This window comes from Haliaeetus albicilla, chromosome 4 (assembly GCF_947461875.1).
Source record: "Haliaeetus albicilla chromosome 4, bHalAlb1.1, whole genome shotgun sequence".
Classification (NCBI taxonomy): Eukaryota; Metazoa; Chordata; class Aves; order Accipitriformes; family Accipitridae; genus Haliaeetus; species Haliaeetus albicilla.
This window is the reverse complement of record NC_091486.1, coordinates 13,199,761-13,219,235: the sequence shown is the minus strand read 5'-3', so window position 1 is coordinate 13,219,235 and position 19,475 is coordinate 13,199,761. Positions and strand designations below refer to the sequence as shown.

The following is a 19,475-nucleotide window of genomic DNA, read 5'->3' as shown; positions in this document are numbered from 1 at the left end:
TCTTAAGTTTTGGCAATGCATGTCATGTCAATACAAATTATTGAGCTGAACTGAAAGAAAGAAGCTGTAGTTGCCACATGGATACCCTTTTTATATTCTTCTGTATATAAGAATTGCAGCCTCCCAAACTGGATTTTTTATATAACCTTTCAGAAGTACAGTTTGAAATAGCTTGTCTTCTTTTTTTCTTTCTTTCGCTTTTTCTTCCTTCCTGAGAGTGTTTCCTCTTGCCATCGTGATAAAAATGTACTCCTGTGACAAAACAACCATGTCCCAGGATTTTATCCTTTCCTACCACAATGGCAGCACATTCCCTATGGTGATGACACAGCACAGAAATTCCACCACATTGAGGTTACTTTTGCATTGCCTGATACTGGTAACCGTGATGTGAAGTGTCAGAAGGTATAACGGTTTTCTACACAAAAGAGTCACAGGAGGATTCAAACAGTCTTTGAGGACCTGGAAATCCAGCTGAGATTAGAGGTCTGGATGAGTCAGGGTAGTTGTGTGCAGAAGCCTTTCAGTTCTAGGCTGGGGATCTGAAGGTGAACAGCACATGGAAGAGGTTACCTGTTCCTGGAGGTTTTGATAGCTTATTTGAAATGGGCTTCAACTGGGGATCTGGACCCTTTTGCTGGCAGGCTGATTATTACAGATTGGGAAGCTGGCACCAGCGGTGGTGGTGACTAGTACAGCACACCCCTCCATCCATCTCAGCGCAGTCAGTAAGCACTGCAGGTGAGAAGTAGCAGTGCAGGTAGCATATACTTTAGGGATACAGATAGTTGACACAAAGGATGTTTTGGTTGGGGTCCTTCCATTGTAGGTGAAAAGATTCCTACCTTTTCCCTCCCTAAGTGTCTCTCCAGCTGTGTGTCCTTCCTCATCCCAAACGCCTTCTGATGGCTCCTGGGCTGTGCCTCGTGTACATTCACTGGCATTTTAGAGTGAGCTAAGGATTGCTAACCCCATTTTAAGGCAGGCTAACTGAGGCCTTCTGCAAATGGGAAGTGAGGCATAGCACTGTGAAATGATTTGCTAAAGGTTATCCAGCTGTGACTGAGAAAAGCGTGCTCTGGTTCTGCTGCAAAAGATGCCACAAAAGTGTAAATGTTAATAGTAATAACTTTCTCTATGTGTGTTTCTGCTTTGCAAAATTACATCTCCACCAGGGGACTTGTTAATGTCAACGGCATTCAGTTTTCATGATCACCGCTTGAAGTGATCAGTCAGCTGTATGGATCTACAAATTGCTCCCTTGCAGCCAGCCTCTTAGTCTAATGCTCAGGCGACAGTCAGCTGTGAGGATCAGACTCGAAAAGATGCCTTTGATTTTCCTTTGATGTTCCTGAGCCAAGGAAGAATTTCACACGGCCACTGGGCCGTAGGTGAAGATCCCCTCTGTTTATGGGAAGCCAATTATAACCCAGCTGACCCACTTTGACCTTAAGATTACTGGTGGGACATCTGGGATGTCCTTGCGAGGCAGAGCTGGCTCACCAAATGTGCCTAACTAGGGGCACAGACTGATTTGTTCGTCTGGGTGCAGCAATCATTCAAACGGCGTGATTGTAATGGAGGTTGCACAAATTGATCCTGGTCAGAGTCAGTGTATTTATTTGCTTGCACTTTGGCATCGTTGCCGACATGTGAGGATAAAGCAGGGTTCTCGTTTAGGATTTAATGATAAAAAGTGGAACCAACTTACAAGGAGAACAGGTCCTAGTTTCTAAGCCTCTCTTCCAGTTACCTCTCTCTTCCCTTATTTTTTGTTCCCTTACTCACTTCTTACTCCAGATCTCAGACCAGCAGAAGCTTTTAAAGGCCCTGACAGAAAAGCATCAAGAACGAGGTTATTGGCCAGGAGGCTCTCTAGCGCAAGGTACACGCTGGGAGAGGGGTGGAGGCACAAAAACGAATCCTAGCGGGAGGCCAGTGGGACGTTAAAGAAGAAGAGCTGGAACTTTTTTCTTTTTAACCTCTGTTGAAATTGCTTTTTAATTGTGATTGCCGGCGGTAGCGGGGGGCGTGCTTTTTGGTTTTGTTTCTCTTTTGCCATGCGCCGGATCCCTGCGGGAGCTGCACACTCTCTCGGGGGGGTGGGATGCTCGCCCCCGCCCCGACCCGCGCCGCGGGGCGGACTACAAGCCCCGTCATGCCGCCGCGCGGGCGGGCGGTAGCGGCGGAGCGCGCCTGCGCCGCCAGACGTGGCAGCAGCCCGCAGCGGCGGCGGCGGCGGTGGCGGGTCCGGAGCGGGTCCGGCTCGGCGGCGGCGGCGATGGCTGCGCCGGGGCAGGGCGCGGGGGCTGCGCGGCGCCGCGGGCGGCTCCCGCTGCTGCTGTTCGGCCTGGCGGTGAGTGGCGGCGGCCGCGCCCCGGGGCGGCGGGGGGCGGGCGCGGGGTGTCCCCCTTCCCCGGGCCGGGGCGGGGGCGCTCGGCGCGGCGCGGCCGGCGGAGTTGGGGGAAAGTTGGGAGCCGGACGGGGCCCCTCGGGCTGGGCGCGGCGGCTGCCCCCGCCGCCCGCACCCGCCGCCGCCGCCCTGGGCGGGCTCGGCACGGCAGGGCACAGCCCGGCACGGCTGGGCTCCGGCAGCTCTCCTCCCGGCTGTTTCGCCAGCCCTCAGCCCGTGCGCTGCTTTCCTGCTTCCCTCCCTCCCTTTCTCTGTGTCTCTCAAAAAAACGTCCAGAGAAAACCCACCCCGGCGTGCGGCGGCGTCTCGCCGAGCGGCTGCGGGCTGGAGCCCCCGGCGGCCCCGGCCCCGGGGGCTCCGACCGGCGTGCGCTTCGTTCGTGAGTAAGTTTCGTGTGAAAAATCGGTGCCGCGGCGGCAGCGGGCTCCCCTCGGCCGTGGCTCTGCCGCTGCAAAGCTGGCCTCGCTCGGCTTTGTGCACCTGTGCGCGGGCACGGGCGGCCGTGGGCAGTCAGTCAGTCCGGGCGGCCAGTCCTGCCGCCCCTGCCCGTGCGTCCCTTGAATGTGGCGCTCTCCATCTTGGTGCGTTCCGGAGGAACAGGGTATGTTTCATTGAAATTACAGTAAGTAGAACACCCCTTACCTCAGGGAGACTCCTAGACTTACAGAAATATTTTAAAGTCTGATTTTTTTCTTTTTTTTTAATCCACAGAACTTGGCATAAATAGCTCAAGATTGGCGAAGGCATGCTTTAAAGCACTCCTTTATTTACTTTATTGGCACGAACTACAGTTCTTCCTTCTGCCTGGACAAATAGAGTTAATAATTAATGAAAAATTACATTAATTTTTTTACGCACGCGTGATCTGAAATGTATTTGGAAACGCATGACTTAAGAGTGCTCATCTAATTCATACAGATCAAGCATGGAATTGCTAATTGCCCTGTGCTTATTTTGTGCTAATATTAGAATTGCCATTGTGGGACAGAAAGAATCGGCCCTGTCTGATGTAGCCTTTTGCCCCTGGCAGGGGCCTAGCTATCAGCTCATTCAGGAGGAGGGAAAAGAAATCCTGTGCATCCTGCACAATTTTTGTTTTGTTCTAAGCTTGGTCTAGAAGCACAGACCTCTGCTATCTGCAATTTAGTTACTGATTTCAAGTGAAACTGAAGTCAGGCTGAATTCTTCCTAAAATGTTGGAGAGGTCTTAGTGTGGCTTTTTTTTACCTGTGGCTCATCTGTAATATTCACAGTACTTTTCTCAATGATACTTTTTGGCAGTGAATTCCTCAGATGAAGTATATACTGTGGACCAAGTGGAGTTAGAAGTGGATTGAATTTTCCCTTAATTTAAAATAACTAAGCACGCAGAGTTATTTGTGGTATTTCCTTCTATATCCACTGCAACTGTCAGACCTTATCTTACTGTAACATTCATGTTATGTTAATGTAAGCATTTTGCTGTGATTTCTTTCTGTAGATTAAGATATTTTTTTTTTCCCCTGCTTTTTTGATGTGAATCTGTTGTTCCTAACTATTCTAGTTGCCCTTCTTTGGACCTTTTGTATTGCAGAGCTGGTATCTTTGAGATGAGCAGAGTGGGCCTGCCGTTGTCAGTGAAATTATATGAAGCCTTATAATTTATCCACATTATTCTCTCTTACCCTTCTTGATTTGCCCCAGCATTTTATTTGCTGTGTGATACTGCATGCTGAGCAGATGTCTTAATTGAGCTGTTGATTCAGCTAATTCTTTCCACTTTGCTGTATTCAAGTAGCTTAAATTATTTCTTCCAATTTGTGTTATCTTGCACTTGAAGGTGCGATTTTTCATCTTGAAATGTGTAACTGTACGCCAGGATTAAAAAACTAGCCTACAGCTGTGACATTGCAAAACCTGCTTTTAAATTTTTCTTGAGTCAATGTTTGCAAAGTCAGTGAAGCTGTTAAATCGGGACGTTCTCAGTGTGTAAAGTTAAAGTGAAGGTAATACTAGCTGCTTGGTAGGACAGAGGTTAATGAGAACATTGTCTTTCCTTCCAGCCCGACCTTTTTTATGTACCCAAATGTGATTATTTTTTTAATTTTCTTTTTTTTTTCCACAAGTGCTGAGTGTTTGCAGTGCACCTGGGACAGCAGCTAGAGTTATGCATGCCTAGTACTCCTGAAAAATAGGGCTCATTTTTAAAGTAGGACCCAAAATTGGAGGTGGCTTCCGAGAATTGAAATCCTTATCTCTGTAAGACTTCCTGCATTTGTAAAAGGAAAGTTACAAAGCTGGATGAAGAAAATACTTCGGTATCTTCTACTGTTAAGTTGTTATCTTCTGCATCACTGTGAATGTGACACACGCACGTGAGGAAAACTGCAGTGATCTCTGCCTGCTGTGAAGTTTTTTTTCTTGAATGAGTTGGCGAGTCATAGGGAAGTTGTGGTTTAACTTTAGAGATACTTCCCTATTTGGTATGTCAAGTAGTTGACTATATTTCACGCTTGGAGGACTGAATTTACTGCTAAAGGCATTGGGAAGGAGTTTCACACCAAGGTGGATTTGCGTTTCCTCTGATGTATTGGGTACTGTCCTTTCCCTAGCAGAGGCCAGCCACTGCTTCCAACAGGATTACACATCTGGGATTTGTTTGCTTTGCAAACACTGATGAACGTTATCTCAGGCCAACATGGCAAAGGTCATTTTGTCTTCTGAGTCTGACCGACTTACAGCCATTGGGAACCTGGTGCCTTCAAAGAAAGGCTTGAAAGGAACATTTCGGACTTTCAGCTCCTCAGGTCCCAGTAACATCACAGGAATGCACCGGTGAGCACTGACGTGGACTTGTGAATCCAGGCCTGTGGGGAGGGCTTGGACGTGTCTCACTCTGTGTGTGGCAGGTAGCCCTGCAGCGTGTCAGCAGTGGCTTTGCCTCCGGTGAGTTTGCAGGCAGGGTGCGAGCGCTGCTTCTCCTCTGCAGTGCTCAGGTGCTGTTTCCCATGGTGGTACTTCAGCTTGAATTTGGGAGTACCTTTTTCCATCCAGTTCCTGTTTATTCTACAGGAGCTGCTTTGGGAAGTGTTTTGCCACAGTCAGAGAAGAGGGTATTGCAGAGGCAAATCCCTTACTTGCTGTCCTGCCACCCCATTCCTACTTCGTCTGTTCCCTCTTCAAAATACAGATTTTTAAAACTTGTGATGTGTGCTATGCTCTGTCTCCTCAGATGCCCTTCTGTTGTGGTTTAACCCCAGCTGGCAACTAAACACCACACAGCCACTTGCTCGCTCGCTCCCCCCAGGCGGGATGGGGGAGAGAATCAGAAGAGTGAAAGTGAGAAAACTTGTGGATTGAGATAAAGACACTTTAATAGGTAAAGCAAAAGCCACGCACAGAAGCAAAGCAAAACAAGGAATTCATTCACCACTTCCCATGGGCAGGCAGGTGTTCAGCCACCTCCAGGAAAGCGGGGCTCCATCACGCCTAACAGTTACTTGGGAAGACAAAATGCCATCACTCTGGACATCCCCCTCTTCCTCCTTCTTCCCCCACCTTTATATGCAGAGCATGATGTCATATGACATGGAATATCCCTTTGGTCAGCTGGCCCAGCTGTGTCTCCTGCCAACATTTTGTGCACCCCCAGCCTGCTTGCTGGCAGGGTGGTATGAGGATTAGAAAAGGCCTTGACTGTGTAAGCACTGCTCAGCAATAACTAAAACATCCCTGTATTATCAACACTGTTTCCAGCACAAATCCAAAACACAGCCCCATACCAACTACTATGAAGAAAATTAACTCTACCCCAGCCAAAACCAGCACCATCTCCCAAATCAAATCTTGGCTTTCAGGACTGGTTTTGTTACTCAACTCCATACCTTATGGAGTGATGTTTTGAATCCATTGGCTTTGGTGCCAAAGCGCCTGGGATATTGCCGCAAGTGTGGTGTGGTCATCAGAGGTGGTGTTTCTGCCCAGGGGTGTGTTCACGATGTCATGAGCAATTGGTAATTGAAGAGGTTCTTGTTCCATTGTTGACAGTTTCTTTTGCTTTTTGGTGATGCAGTTCCTTGAGTTCCTTCATTTCAGTAAAACCGAGGTAATGAGACTCACCTTTCTTCAGAGTTGTGTTTGGAGGTCTGTGAATGGAAAAATTCAATGCAATTTGCGACCAGAATCACAGACTAGCATTGCCTTAAATTTCTTGATGCAGACAGAGTCACTTTGGAAGGAAGTTATGGTTTACCTTGATCGTGCCACCATTTCAAGCTTGTGAATGGCAAAAAATTGTGACGGCAAAGCAGGTCTTAAGTTTTAGCACTTGCTAGCTGAGAGTAGCTGGTAGCATTGGTGGAGGGTGCTGTGATTTGTGCGCTTGCAGGACATAGATAACAAAGCTAATCTCATTTGCAGCCACCTTGATGATGTCCTGTCTGTTGTCTTTGGGTTTATCGTCATACAGCATATTTGCTGGGTGACTGCAAATAGACTGTTTCTCCCCGCCCCTCACTTTTCAGGAGATGGCATGCCATGAGCATGTGGTTGTGTGCTGCTCTAGGATCAGCTGTCCTGGCCTGCTCTAATGTATCCTCCCTTTTGCCTCTTGCAGATCACTTCCTTTCTGTGTGAATTTTACTCCAACTATTTAAATTAAGCTTTGTCTCCTATCACTTGGCAGAAAAATCTGAGGATTAATTAGTTAATATTTGCGCAATGCTTTGAAGCTAACAAGTGCCATATAAAGTACTAAGGATTTTCAGGTGTCATTTTTTGCCCTCTCTTCTTTGAAGTCCCATTAATAGTGTTTTTTGTTGTCATTTTATAGCATCTCCTATGTGTTTTTTGAGTAGGTTATGCTTCTTTAAACTTCTTCAAAATGCAGTTTTTAGTGGGGTATTATGTGGCATATGGTTTGCTCATGCCCTTAGCTTCTGAAGTCATCCAAATGTACTCATTCAGAAGTGATGCCTGAAACATTATTTCATCAACAGCTTGTTTAATATATATTGCACCAATGCCTGGCTTGAAGAGAGAGTGAGCTTCATATTCCTAATAAGGACAAAGTTATTTGTCAGCATTAGTAATTGACCCTATTACAGTCAGTTGTTAATTAGTAAATAGTTGCACAGGTTTTCCTTCACTAAGCACTTGAAAAACAGTGATAAACCATACAATTAATTGGCTACGCAGAGCCCCTAAGAACAACCTTTAGTACAGACTATTATGCCTGTAGCTTATGTTCCTTAAAACGCAGTGTTTAAGAACAATATGAACAGTAGAGTCTAGTCAAATCTTGACGTCTCCATGGTATTTTTTGCTATCTTCTATATTTGGAAAATGAACATAGCAAGCACCATGTTAAGTGGAGTGCCTTATTTCTAGCATTCTTCAGCCTAAGTTAAAGAATACCAAGACACTCTGTGTCAGGATTTTAATTTGCCTTCCTTCGTGAACAAAAGAAGATATGACACTTGCCTCTTGTAGCTATGACCCACCACAATAAAATGTCAGCAGTGCTTGGGGTTTTTTTTTATTCCTTGAATGGCTTGAGGTGAGAGTTAATTGATCTGGAGTAAGAATACAGAGTAAGAATGCGTTCTTCCATGGAGCTCATGGGAAATGCACAAAACCCAAGAAGTGTCCGATGGGAGTGTCCGCAGACGTAAATCTGTCAGGCAAAACCATGGTTTTTTAATGCTGTCAGTCTTCCGATGCAGAAGTTATTGATCTTCTGGTGTGTCTTCTGGAGCGCTCCTCACCTGGCCATCCCATGCAGATGTGGTTGGGAGAACGTGCTTTTGCATGGGCTACTGCAGGGGCTATTTCAGTTGTGACCCCTGAAGTCTGAGACCCAAGTGCTACCCTTTCTCTTCCCCCCTCTTTCAAATAATAAATTCTTAGCAGGCTTCCTTGAGGTACCTTTGGGTAACAGAGGTAACCCGTCTCCCCTCATCTGATTTGATTAAAACGTTTCTACAGCTATTTTGGATATTAATCATGAATGAAAACAGGGGACTGTCCTACTTATCACTATCCATCTTGGAAGGCATTTGTTACAAATGGCTCAGTGATCAAAGCAGCACAACCCTGAATGTAAATAGCAGCAGAGGGAGGGCTTGTAAGTGAAAAGCAAGCAATTATTGCACAAGGTCAAGAGTGGTTTGTATGATGAACAAGGAAGATAAAACATCTGCAGTCAAACTGTGATTCTTGTAAACAAGGGGACTTTGGATTTGAACATCTTGTATTTTTAAGTGAGAACAAATTGGGGGGAAGGGAGCAACAGATCTGTTTCTCTCTTGCTCTTGCCTGGAGATAGATGACTTAGACCTGGTATTTTCAGTGCGTGCACCCCAGGACCTGGCTGTGCCACCGGCTGATCTGCAGGTTTACGAACCTCCATCACTGCAGTACAGAGATGTTCCTTCAAATCTACCTTCTGAAGTTAAGTGTGCGCTTTGCCACAGAGTTGGCTTTGGAAACTGAGTGGGAAAGGGAAGGTGAGATCCGGTCTTATTCTTGGGATTTCTTGCCTGTTCCCTCCCCCCTGTCCCCCATTCTAATGTAGCAGAGGAGACCTCTCTTTAGAATGTGAACTACTCCCCTCCCAAAGAAATTAATTATGAAATTAAATTCAGTTATCTCCATTACTGCTTGGAATTCTGAGGCAGGTTTGCTTTTCAGCTAGATTCCCATAAAATGCCTTGTCAGACACAATCTGTTTTGTATGTACAGGGTTGCTCATTGATCATATTTACAGTGGGTTGAATGTTGTTGTCCCAAAATGAGAATGACATCAGTGGGCGGTTAAGCTAAGACAGAAATCAAAGTCAATGTCTTGCTGAAAAATGGGCTTTTGAAATTGTGGTTGAGTGTAAAACTGCGTCCCTGCCAAGCAGCAGTTGTGCTAGAATCAGCGTTGTTCGTGTCACCCCCAGCTATTCTTTATGAATAGTGTGCAAATTGTCTACCTAATTATACATCTAAGTGTTAGTGTGCACATAAAAATTGTATTTTGACATATGGATTGAGGCACCTAAGCACTGTTTCAGCCGTGTATCCATTCATATTTTTTTGTGCATAATTTGTGTCCAGGGAAATACATTTTTTTCATGCTCTTGAGCTGCAAATAGGAGAAATAGGAGAGTTTTTCCGTCCAGTGTACAATGCTAGTCCTCTGATAGTTCTTCCTTATTTAATTTTGATTTGTATTTTCTTGTTTTTAAAACCATGTGTTTTCATTGCACCTGATTATAAATAAATAAATAAATCTCCAGGCATGCTGCTTATCCTTAGCAAAAGACCGTGCTGTCACAAAGCTTTTGTGGGGCACAGCTCATAAATTGAACTGGGTTCTGTGGGATCAGCAGTTAAGCATTTATCACATTTAATTTGAATAATAAATTTAAAATATGAAAATACGTTCTTGTGGCTGCTTGAAAGATACTCCCTTTTCTCATTCTGAAATGAGATTCAGAGAAGAGTAAAAACTTGAGAAATAAACTCTGCTTTCTCAGATCCTTGATGGTTTTGAGAAAACACAGCCTGAGGGATGACCACATTTTTCAATAGTGTCAGTCCTGGAAGTGTAATTAGAAAATAGTTATTTGCCTGTAACTCTCTTTGCCTCTGGGTTTCTGAAAGCTCAGATGTTTCTTGGGTACCAATTCTAAGGGAATGGGGTTGTGGAGTGTTTTGCTGCTCTTTAACGCTTGCATATATTTGGCAGCTCTGCAAGGAGTTGCTGGAGAGTGGGGGGGGGGGGGGAAGGAAAATTAAACCTTTTTGACTGATCAGACTTCTTCCACCTAGCTCGCAAGATTATATATTTAAATACATACTTTGATTTGAAGAGCAGAGGCAGAGCTAGAGCACATGTGTTTTTGTACCTTGTACTTGAATAGCAGTGTCTCTCAGCAGTTTTGAATTGACTGTCTTGAGGGTTTGGGTTCACTTACGTTTTACTTGAGTATCCTTCATGCATCTTAGATCAGACACTATAATCGCACAACTGATATGCGACCTACACCATAAAAAATTCTGTGAAAATAAATTCAGATTGAGATCTTGAGCTGGGGAAAATCTGTAGACTAGAAGTGCTACCAGATTTGCATTTCATAGTCTGCCGTGTGTAGTTTGCCTTTTTCTGAGGGTCTCCACCAAAGTTTCTTGCATCTGAGGACACCAGGTGACTATTGTATTGGTTCCAGCTCACTGAGCCAGCCACGCATGAGGACCTGTTACACTAGGCACTGCGCAAACAGCATGAAATAAAATAGACTTTCCCTCAGTTTTGTTGCAGTTTCTTGTCAGCATAACTGTCGCAGGGCAGGAGTGGCAGAGATGTTGCATGTGTTGGTCCCAATATGTCTTCTACTTTAACGGGTACCAAGGTAGGCAGCTTCTTGAGAAAAATGTTTGGAGTGTTTCTTAACTTTTCAGCAGTGGTTGTGAATAGATTTTAAAGCTTTAGGATGCTCAAGTGGCAAGAGAATTTAGCTTGTTTCTTATTTATAGAGTTCCATATGTGTGAATGTAGCACTTCCTGACGCATATGAAAAGAGGCTTCCTGCCCAGGAGGGACTGTCACCTTTCTTGACCTCTTTTTAATATGAGCTCATCTCCTCTTGTGCCCTGGATTTAAACAAGAAGCAGCGTGCTTGATCGGGGAGTGCCTGGCTGATGAGCTCTCCTGCAAAATGTCTGGAGTAAATCTACCTGAGTCATATCTCACAGTTAAAGTCACATAGCACAGTACATGCAAATGAACCTTGTCTTTGCTGCTGCTTTGCCTGTGGGCTGTGCAGGAATAAGAGCCTGGTTTTCCGTGAAGAAGAGCGTGTAACGGCTTCCATAGGATTCTCTTTTCCCATCCTCTTAATTTCATGCTGTTGACAGAACTAGTGGCTGTAGCCCTGGTGAGGCTGTAGCTGCTGGTACGTTCATCACAGCATTGGCGCTGCAGTGGGGCAAAGCAGCCCCGTGGCAGGGACTGGCATCGGTTGGAAATGACTGCTTGGCATCACTTGCCTTCAGTGGAGCTGGTAGGGAAGGCGGAGGTTCTTCGGGAGGTTTAGCAATACACCGGCTTCTCATTCGTTCCTGGGTAGGGTCTTCATTTATTTCAGCAGGAGAAGGCTGGAGAGCGTGGAACTACTTAATTCTTATCAGTTTGCAAACACCATGTGGTGCAAATGCGTATTGGGAGACGGTGAACTTTTCCGCTCAGCCGATAACCTCCCAGTATTGCTGTGGCTGCCTTAAATGTGCAGGCAGGGTGTTTCTGTCCAACTGGATGCCTTCAGCTTGGACCTTTTGGGTTTTATAACCAGGAAAGGCTGCAACATTAATCTTAATTAAAGGGAGATGATGATTTATTCGGCAGCGCTGACTGGTGCGCTTGTATGCACAATGCGTTTCCCAGTGGGTTTTGGTATAAACCATAGGATCAGAGAGAGCTGCTGTAGTAAAACTGCAGGAAAATGAGTAGCATGTATTGATTTGATACCTGGGGAGGAATTGGGCAAAGTAGCAGTGGATATATGCAATGTGACGTGCTTCTCCCTCCAGGCGCCTGCTGTTCAACCAGGGCAGCGAGTTTTCGGTTAGTGGCAACACGGACAAGGCGGTAGTTAAAGCTGTCGCTGTTTCCAGAATCCAGTTCTTCAAGAGGTTTATAGCTCTGCCATTATAAGGCGGGGGGGAGGGAATTGCTGAAATTGGCTAAACAGCCTTTCCATCTGGAAAAGACATGAAATATACTTCTACCCTATTGGTGAAACGGTACAGATGGTTTAAACAAAGTTCATAATACCATTTGATGTCATGTTGAAAGTGGCCTTTGTGGCTTTTTTGGTCCAATTATTTCTTTTTGGCACTGAGTTCACAGACTACAGTATCCTTAATTGAGTGTGGTTTTCTAAACCAAAGAAGCAACCTGTAGTTTCATTTTTTCCCTCTGCGTTCAGCCTTAGTTTCAGTAAAGTTTAGTTTTAGTCTTCTGTAACTCAAGGCATAAATAAAACTTTAAGACACTTGGATAATTAGAAAAAATTGAGGTGAAGGGAAAAGTTTAAAAAAAAATACTTAGGATTAAAGAGATCTGCTCATAAGTCAATGTTAGATTAATCCCTCCTGTACAGCCTCTGATTGCGATGAGTTTTGAGCAGGAATTTGCATGTCTCTGTCACCTCACTTAGCACGACTATATTTGTCTACTTTGATTGGCAACACCATGTATTTATCTCAGAAGATACACAAATGATTCACATACATCAGCCTGAAGTAGGAAGGCTGAGCTCTGGACATCTGGATTTAGAAGAATGCGAGTCTGTCAGTCAAATTAAAGCATCAAGAACATTTATGCTGAAGGTAGGGGCTGACTTGCAAATGTGCTTTTTTCTCTTCTCGCATTTAGACCATCTGGTCAGCAGGGCTCGGTGGTAGGAATCCTGCCTGCGGAGTGGGATAACTTGTTTGCTCTAAGCCTGTGTGGCCTTTTATATTTTATGTTATAGGTGTATCTTCTAGTGACTTTAAATTCCTGAACATGTCCTGGACTCGTTTTGAGGATGACCTCCGTTTCAGCTCGGCTTCTTACCTCTACCTCCTGCGTCACAATACTCCCCCTCCCCTTTCCACATGTAAAAACTTCTGGCACTTATAAAGTATGTTTTGTAGGTGCAGTCTTTTGTTTCTGTGCCTTAGTGACGGACGTGGTGTTTGCAAATAGCTGAATTTGTAATGAAGTGTAGTGCCTGGGGCTGCATGTTCTGACTTTGATCGGCTTAGTGCCTTGTTTTGAATGCTGCAATCTGTAATACAGGGGATGCAAGAAGAACAGCCTCTTACTTGTTCACATCCACCCTGGACGTATTTTCCAGCCCAGTTGGAGTGAGACATGATCAAAATTACTTCTGTAATTAAGAAAACGTTGAACCTCGTGTGTGTGTTAGGCAAATGAGCTAAAGCTTTTAGCCAAGCAATTAAGTGTTAAGGTTTTACTGTAAGGTGAATGTAAACTAGACAATTTCTCCAGCTAAGCTTCCTATAATCATTCCATTAGTATGAATTCAGTACAGTAGGAAGGCAGCATAGCCTGATGGATAAGATTATTATTATTATTGATGATTATTACAGTACAAATGAGCAGTAGAGGCCCCAGCCGAGGTTATGGTCATATTTTGATAGGAGTTTTACTTTATGGTAGCATAGAAGACAGACTCTGCTGTGGAGTGGTTGTAATTTAAATAGACCAAAAGATGCAACAAAAAAATAATTTCTTTGCATAGATACAGAACTGAGATGCAGAGAGATTAAATGCCATGCCTTCCCTGTGGCCAGTGGAAGCCAAACTTGATCTTGAGGCAAAGGCACTGGTGTGTGCGTGAGGCATGGTATGGCCAGTGGGAAACATAAGCCCTGTTCCACTTTGGAAGGGTGGGTGGGAGAGGGTTGTGGTTAGTGCTGTGATGCGGGTGCTGGATTACTTGCAAATTCTGTTTTCATTTCCTTCATCTGCTCTGTGTCAGTATTTTAACTTATTGGCTCTCACTGTCTTCTGTGAGATATCCAAGTACTTGACTGAGTTTGCAGTATATTCTAAGATCTAGAGACAAAAGTGCTCTTGAAGTGATAATTTGCTGCTTCTCTTGTTACAGTATATTAAATTTACATAAGAATTTTTATCTGATTATCTGACTAAGGAACTCCACTTTTAAAGGGAGTGGCTTCTTAACTAAAACAGTATTCCTTGATCTGTTTATCTCATCTTTCCATTTAAGGATGCTTGCTGGGAGTGGTATTGGTCCAGTTTCGGTAAGTCACGTGTGTGGTTTTTTATTTTTTCTTTTGCTGATCAAATCGATATGATCATTTATTTAAGACAGCATGTCTCAAGATCGGGAAAAAAGGTCAAGGCAATTTCAAAAGCAGTTTGTGTCTTGTTTCTCAGCATGGACCCTGTTACTAATGTTTCTGGCTTTATGTTTCTGTAGGCATTGTTGCCGGCGTTCATGTACTCATTGAAGGTGTCTCCACTCATAGAAAAAATAAGTGACCACAAGGATTTTAAGAAGCTTCTCAGGACACGGAATAACATACTAGCGCTGTATTCCAAATCTGGTAAGTCCTTTTTTTTTTTTTTGATGTCACAGCTTTTTGTGCCCAGCAAGGTGCACGCATTTGAACATATGTGTGCACGTTTGGTTACCTGTGTACATGCTCAGATGACTTAGCTGTTTGCCCTTACTTGCTCTCTGTTCACTGTTGCCTTATGTGACTGCAAGGTGCTACTACGTGACTACAAGGGCTTCTTCAGGACTGGTGTCCTTTGTTCCAACTCAGAGGCTCCTGATGTTTCAAGATTGGAGTAGTCTTAATTTGGTTTTCTAATAGCTCTGTCACATTGGCAAAAATGTCTTTTATTCTGGCTTTGTCTCCAAAACTGGCTGCTCATAATAGCTGTCAGCCAGAGCTTTCTGGTGTGTTTATCACAGTAGTTTGCAAGTTTCGATTTCCTGGTCACACTGAAAGGTGTTTGTAGTATTGAAATCAATCCATCTTTGCTTCTGACAGCTTTGGGTGTCCCATGGTTGTCTTTCAACTTTAATTAACAAAATATAAAAATAAAAAATGAGCTGCTTGTGTAAGAGGGAGAAATGGCTCATTTCACGTCATGCCACCTGTCCCCTTGAATCTCTTTGCTGTCTTCTCTCTCATTCAGGCTCTCCTTTCTGGCTCTTCACTCTTGCTCTTACCTGTCTGTTTGCTCTTTCTTTTGCTCTATTCTCCTCCTGATGTACCTTTTCTCCTTTGTTGCCTGGTTTGTTTTGGTGTGTTGTTTTGTGTTACACTATGTAAAATGAAGAAACAATCTTTAAGCTCCATATGCATGTGCAGAATGCTGTTATGGATGTGGAAGTCGTTGGACAGCATGAAGTAAACTGTGTCACTAAGATGATTTTCCTTAGTGCTGTATTGTTTTTGTTTGTTGTTGTTGCTTCTTTTTCCTTCCTGCAGGCAAGCAATAGAAGATAATGCTTTGTTTGGGGGTTGGGTCCTCCCTTTGTGACCTGTTGCAAAGGTCTTATCACAATTAAGCTTAATGACGTTGGCAGAGTGCTCTGGGTTTATAGTGTGGCAAATTGGAGCAGTATGTGGTGACCCAATATCCTCCCTTCCTCACCCCCCAATATCAGAGAATTTTGCAGACAAAAATGTGCAGGTGCTGGGATAATTAACTTTGTTACCTAAAGATATGCTTATTCTGAAACAGTTAAAATGATATATGTGACTTAATTTTTGTTAAAATATTTGTGTTTTGCTATAGTGGGAAACTTTGAGCGCTCAAACTTGGCCAAATGGTTTTGTAGTAACAGGTTCAAAGTGAAAGTCATAAAAGAGTTTCTAATGCGTTTTGATTTTGAAAGGAACGCTTTAGATAAAAAGGACATCTGTATTATTCAGCTTTTTAAAGGGAAAATTTTCTTTTTACGCTTAAGATTTTAGGTGATGGTTGCTTTCATTTTTAGAAGCACAACCAGAACACTTCAGCTCTGACACTCATCAAATAAATGTTGCCCTATGGGCATTGTTCAAAAGCTGTGTTGTGGAGATTTCTTTTTCTGTTTTTGTTATTTAATTGGTTGGTTTTAGCAGTCTAAAGCATTGCATGCAGAGCTGACTGTGGGATTAATGTTTCTTCCTAGAACAGTGATCCGTGTACAATTAGAAATCTCTTGCCTAACTGGCACCCAGAAAGAGGGGAGGGGAAAAAAGAGATATGAAGTTGGAGGTGTGATTCTAACCCCAGATACACATCCCCCAGCTGTGATGAGTTGTTGGCCAGCATCTGATCATACTGCTGGAACAAAGGCTTTGCTTCTCAGATGAGCAAAACTAGATGAGTATTTCTATCTCATGCAGAAAATGCATTGGTTTCAGATGTCCTCATGTGCAGGAAATGTTTAGTTCACCCTACCAATGGGTATTCTGCCAGGGCTGCTCAACTAGCGAGTCTTCTGGGACAAGTCTGTTGTATCCTGAATGCTTATTTTTTAAAGGGTGTTTGTCAAACTGTTCCACTCTAAGTACGTGCAAAAAATTCCCCTACGTGTCTATGTCCCTATGTTGGAGAGATGTGGCAGTTGCATGTTATCAGTATTGGGGGTAGGAGAGTTTCTTGAGAGCTAACATGTGTGGGCTAGCATCTCTGATGGCATCAGGCCCAAGCAAAGGCTGTCAAATACAAAGAAGCTGTTTCTGGCTCGGGGGATTGTTGTGATAAAAACTGTGGAAGTTTAGAGATTATTTGAGGGGGCTATTGCTACCCTCTGGCTCTACTTCTCTACTCTTGACTTCACTTTCTCAAACGCTGGAGACAAGATATTGGTCTATAGAAGCATTTGGTCTGACCCAATATAGCCATTCTTGTATTCAATTAGTTGAAGTAGTTGTGGAGCAGCAGCAGTTTAAATAGATCTGGAAGAGGCTCTGAGTTTCTATTTTCTGTTCATTGAGGCAGGAAACAGTTTCTGTTAGATTTTTGGGGGAATTGATACTTGTTTGAACCTCTATATTTTTCTCTCCCAAGCTCTTGTCGCATTTTTCTTTTGTGTTTATTTTTAATACCATTTATAAGACTCTTTTGGGATGGAAGTATTTTGCAAATTCTTCACATGTGGCATGGCGTTATAAAAATCTCAGTTGTGCATTTATAACACAGCAAGTTCTTGGAAGGACCTTTTCTGGGTGCTTTCTGCTAATAGTTTTGAGCTCCTCATGACTGTTGGTTTGGGTATCTCCCAGGGTCATGGGAATAACAGCGTGTTATTTTCTGTGTATGACAGGGACAGAATTGAGGCAGGCAGAGATGCTGAATGACTTGTCCTTACAGCTGATCAATGTCCTAAATGAGGTTGCTCTAATTAGCAGGCAGTGGTACAAACTGGTTAATGCCCAGCCACAGGAAAAAGGCAGTGTTGGGATGGAAGCCGGTTTGCAGGAGAGGACACAGTATAGCTCTGTAAATGTAGGTCAGGGAGCGTGCCTGGAGGTATGAATTTCAGTGTGTTGTTTAAGGGGGGGTGGAGGGAAGGAACCACCCAACTTCAGCTGCAGCCAGCATTCCTTCTAGTTTACAGAAGATTTTACTGATCCCTCTCATACTGGTTTCTTCAAATTAGACAAAATGTTATTCTAGTGCTTCAGAACAAAGGAATGCACCATTGTGTTTTTCTGTGGAGTAATAATGCTGTTGATTTATTTTTGTTATTATTTTATTTTGTTTTCCAGCTGCTGCTGCAGAAAGCTCGCTCAGGTTACTGTCCAGCGTGGCCCAGGAGGTGAAAGGACGAGGTACTATAAGCTGGATAGACTGCGGGTATGTGTCACGCTGTTTTTCTCCATCTTTTTTCCTCTCCCCTTTTGGCTTTTATTGCTGACTTAGCTTTTTTGATGGCTTTGAAGCTTTTTGCCTGTATCAGAACCCACATCATTCTGTGCAGTTTCTTCATAGCTGTAGGGAGCCTATATCTTGCCATCCTTTCTTCCATTGGACCAGTGGTGGGGAATCGTTTATGGCTGTTGTCACTTCTTCTCTGACAGCATGTTTTTCAGCCTGAAGCTGGACACCCCAGCTAGCATCGCCTTTCACAGGGGGCATGTAGCATGGAAACTCTGACTGCTCTGGCTTTCCCACAAGCCAGGCGAGGAGGAATCCCTCATGTTGTGCCTCAGCTGGAAGGCAATGCAGTTCTGCTCCAACAGCAAATGTTGCATGAGCAGGAGGGCTGTTTACTTGGTTTTGAAGCGTCCACCCATTTGTGTTTCTCAATAAAATGTGCTTTTTTTTTAAAGAACTTCCTCTGTGCTTGTATAGGTGCATGGCAATTTTTAATGTGAAGGCAGGGAAACCTGTTTTTGTAAGTGGTTGCTTGTGTGGGGAGGAATGAAAAGGTGTGTACTTTCTGGTTTGCAGATGTGAAAGCCTCCACTGTGGTTCTGTTCAGTAACACATTGCCTGTGGTTTTAGCTTGTGTATCGTAGTGCCTCTCTGCCTCTGCAACTTTGAGAGCTTTGCCTGCAGGTGGCAAATTCCCCTTCCTGTGCTGCAGACGAACAACTTGCTGCCTACCTGTGTTGTTGGGTGGATTGCCACAGTATGAACAAATTGTACGCTGTGCACAAATCTAAGTCAGCTCTGAAAATCTTGTGGCTCCCTTAAAATTACACTTTTGAAACCAACCTCCGCCCATCAAGCAGTGACCCAGAATAAGTAATTGGTAAATCAAAGTTAATGTGCTTTTGTTGTTGGTTAACTTGTCTTGCTCCCCCCCGCCACCAGGCAGGTATCTCTCCTGTGGAGTCCTCTGCTTCTGCTTTCTGTTTGCATTCTGCTGGGCTCGTCCAAATGCGCAAACACTTTAATCTCTGCCCAACTGATGGGGTCAGTGTTCCAAGTCATCCACTGGCAGAAAGCAGGGCTGCTCCTTGGAAGTCAGTGAAGCCTGTACCACTTCGCACCTGCTGAAAAGCAAGCCAGCTGTATTGACCCTGATGAGGAGAATGTTATGTGGAGATCTGGCATACCTCTGAAATCCAGTTTCCTTTTCTAACAAAAGCACCGATAAACAATTTTTGGTTGTCAGTAGTGATGGCTAGCAGATAGGATGCTGGGCCAGCTTTTTGCCTTTAGTTTCTAGCTGGCCCTGTTTGTGACTATGGAGTGGTCACTATCTTTTTGTGTCTTCTGTTTCCCTTTTCTTTTAGGCTGCCTCTGTGTTGGGGGACTTAACTGCTTACTGTGTGTGTGCGCACGTGGCATGTGTATACAACTGCTGGAATGATGAGGCTGTTCATCTGGCCCTTCAAAATGCTGCTATAATACAACTAAGCAATAACCATCTCCAGGATTTATTTTAGTTCTGGGTTGGAGAAGGAAAGATTCAGTGTTTAGGACTTCAATTTGAAATCCAGGGAAGTTTTGGTACTTCGTTCAATGAGTCAGTCTCTGCTCCTGAGTTTGTAAGTGATGGTGATGGGGAGGGAAATGTGTTGTTCGGTTTTGCTGTAAAAT

At 44.1% G+C, this 19,475-nt stretch overlaps 1 protein-coding gene across 1 annotated transcript in view; it reads left to right on the top strand.

Annotated features, from left to right (window-relative positions):
* The first annotated feature begins 2,197 nt into the window (after nucleotides 1–2,197).
* PDIA5 (protein disulfide isomerase family A member 5) overlaps nucleotides 2,198–19,475 on the top strand; it is a 103,569-nt gene continuing 86,291 nt past the window's right edge. Inside the window, exons 1-3 of the mRNA XM_069780962.1 lie at nucleotides 2,198–2,356; nucleotides 14,395–14,521; nucleotides 17,693–17,780. Of these exons, the coding sequence (XP_069637063.1) occupies nucleotides 2,282–2,356; nucleotides 14,395–14,521; nucleotides 17,693–17,780 (290 nt within the window). The 5' untranslated portion in view covers nucleotides 2,198–2,281. The remainder of the gene's footprint in view (nucleotides 2,357–14,394; nucleotides 14,522–17,692; nucleotides 17,781–19,475) is intronic.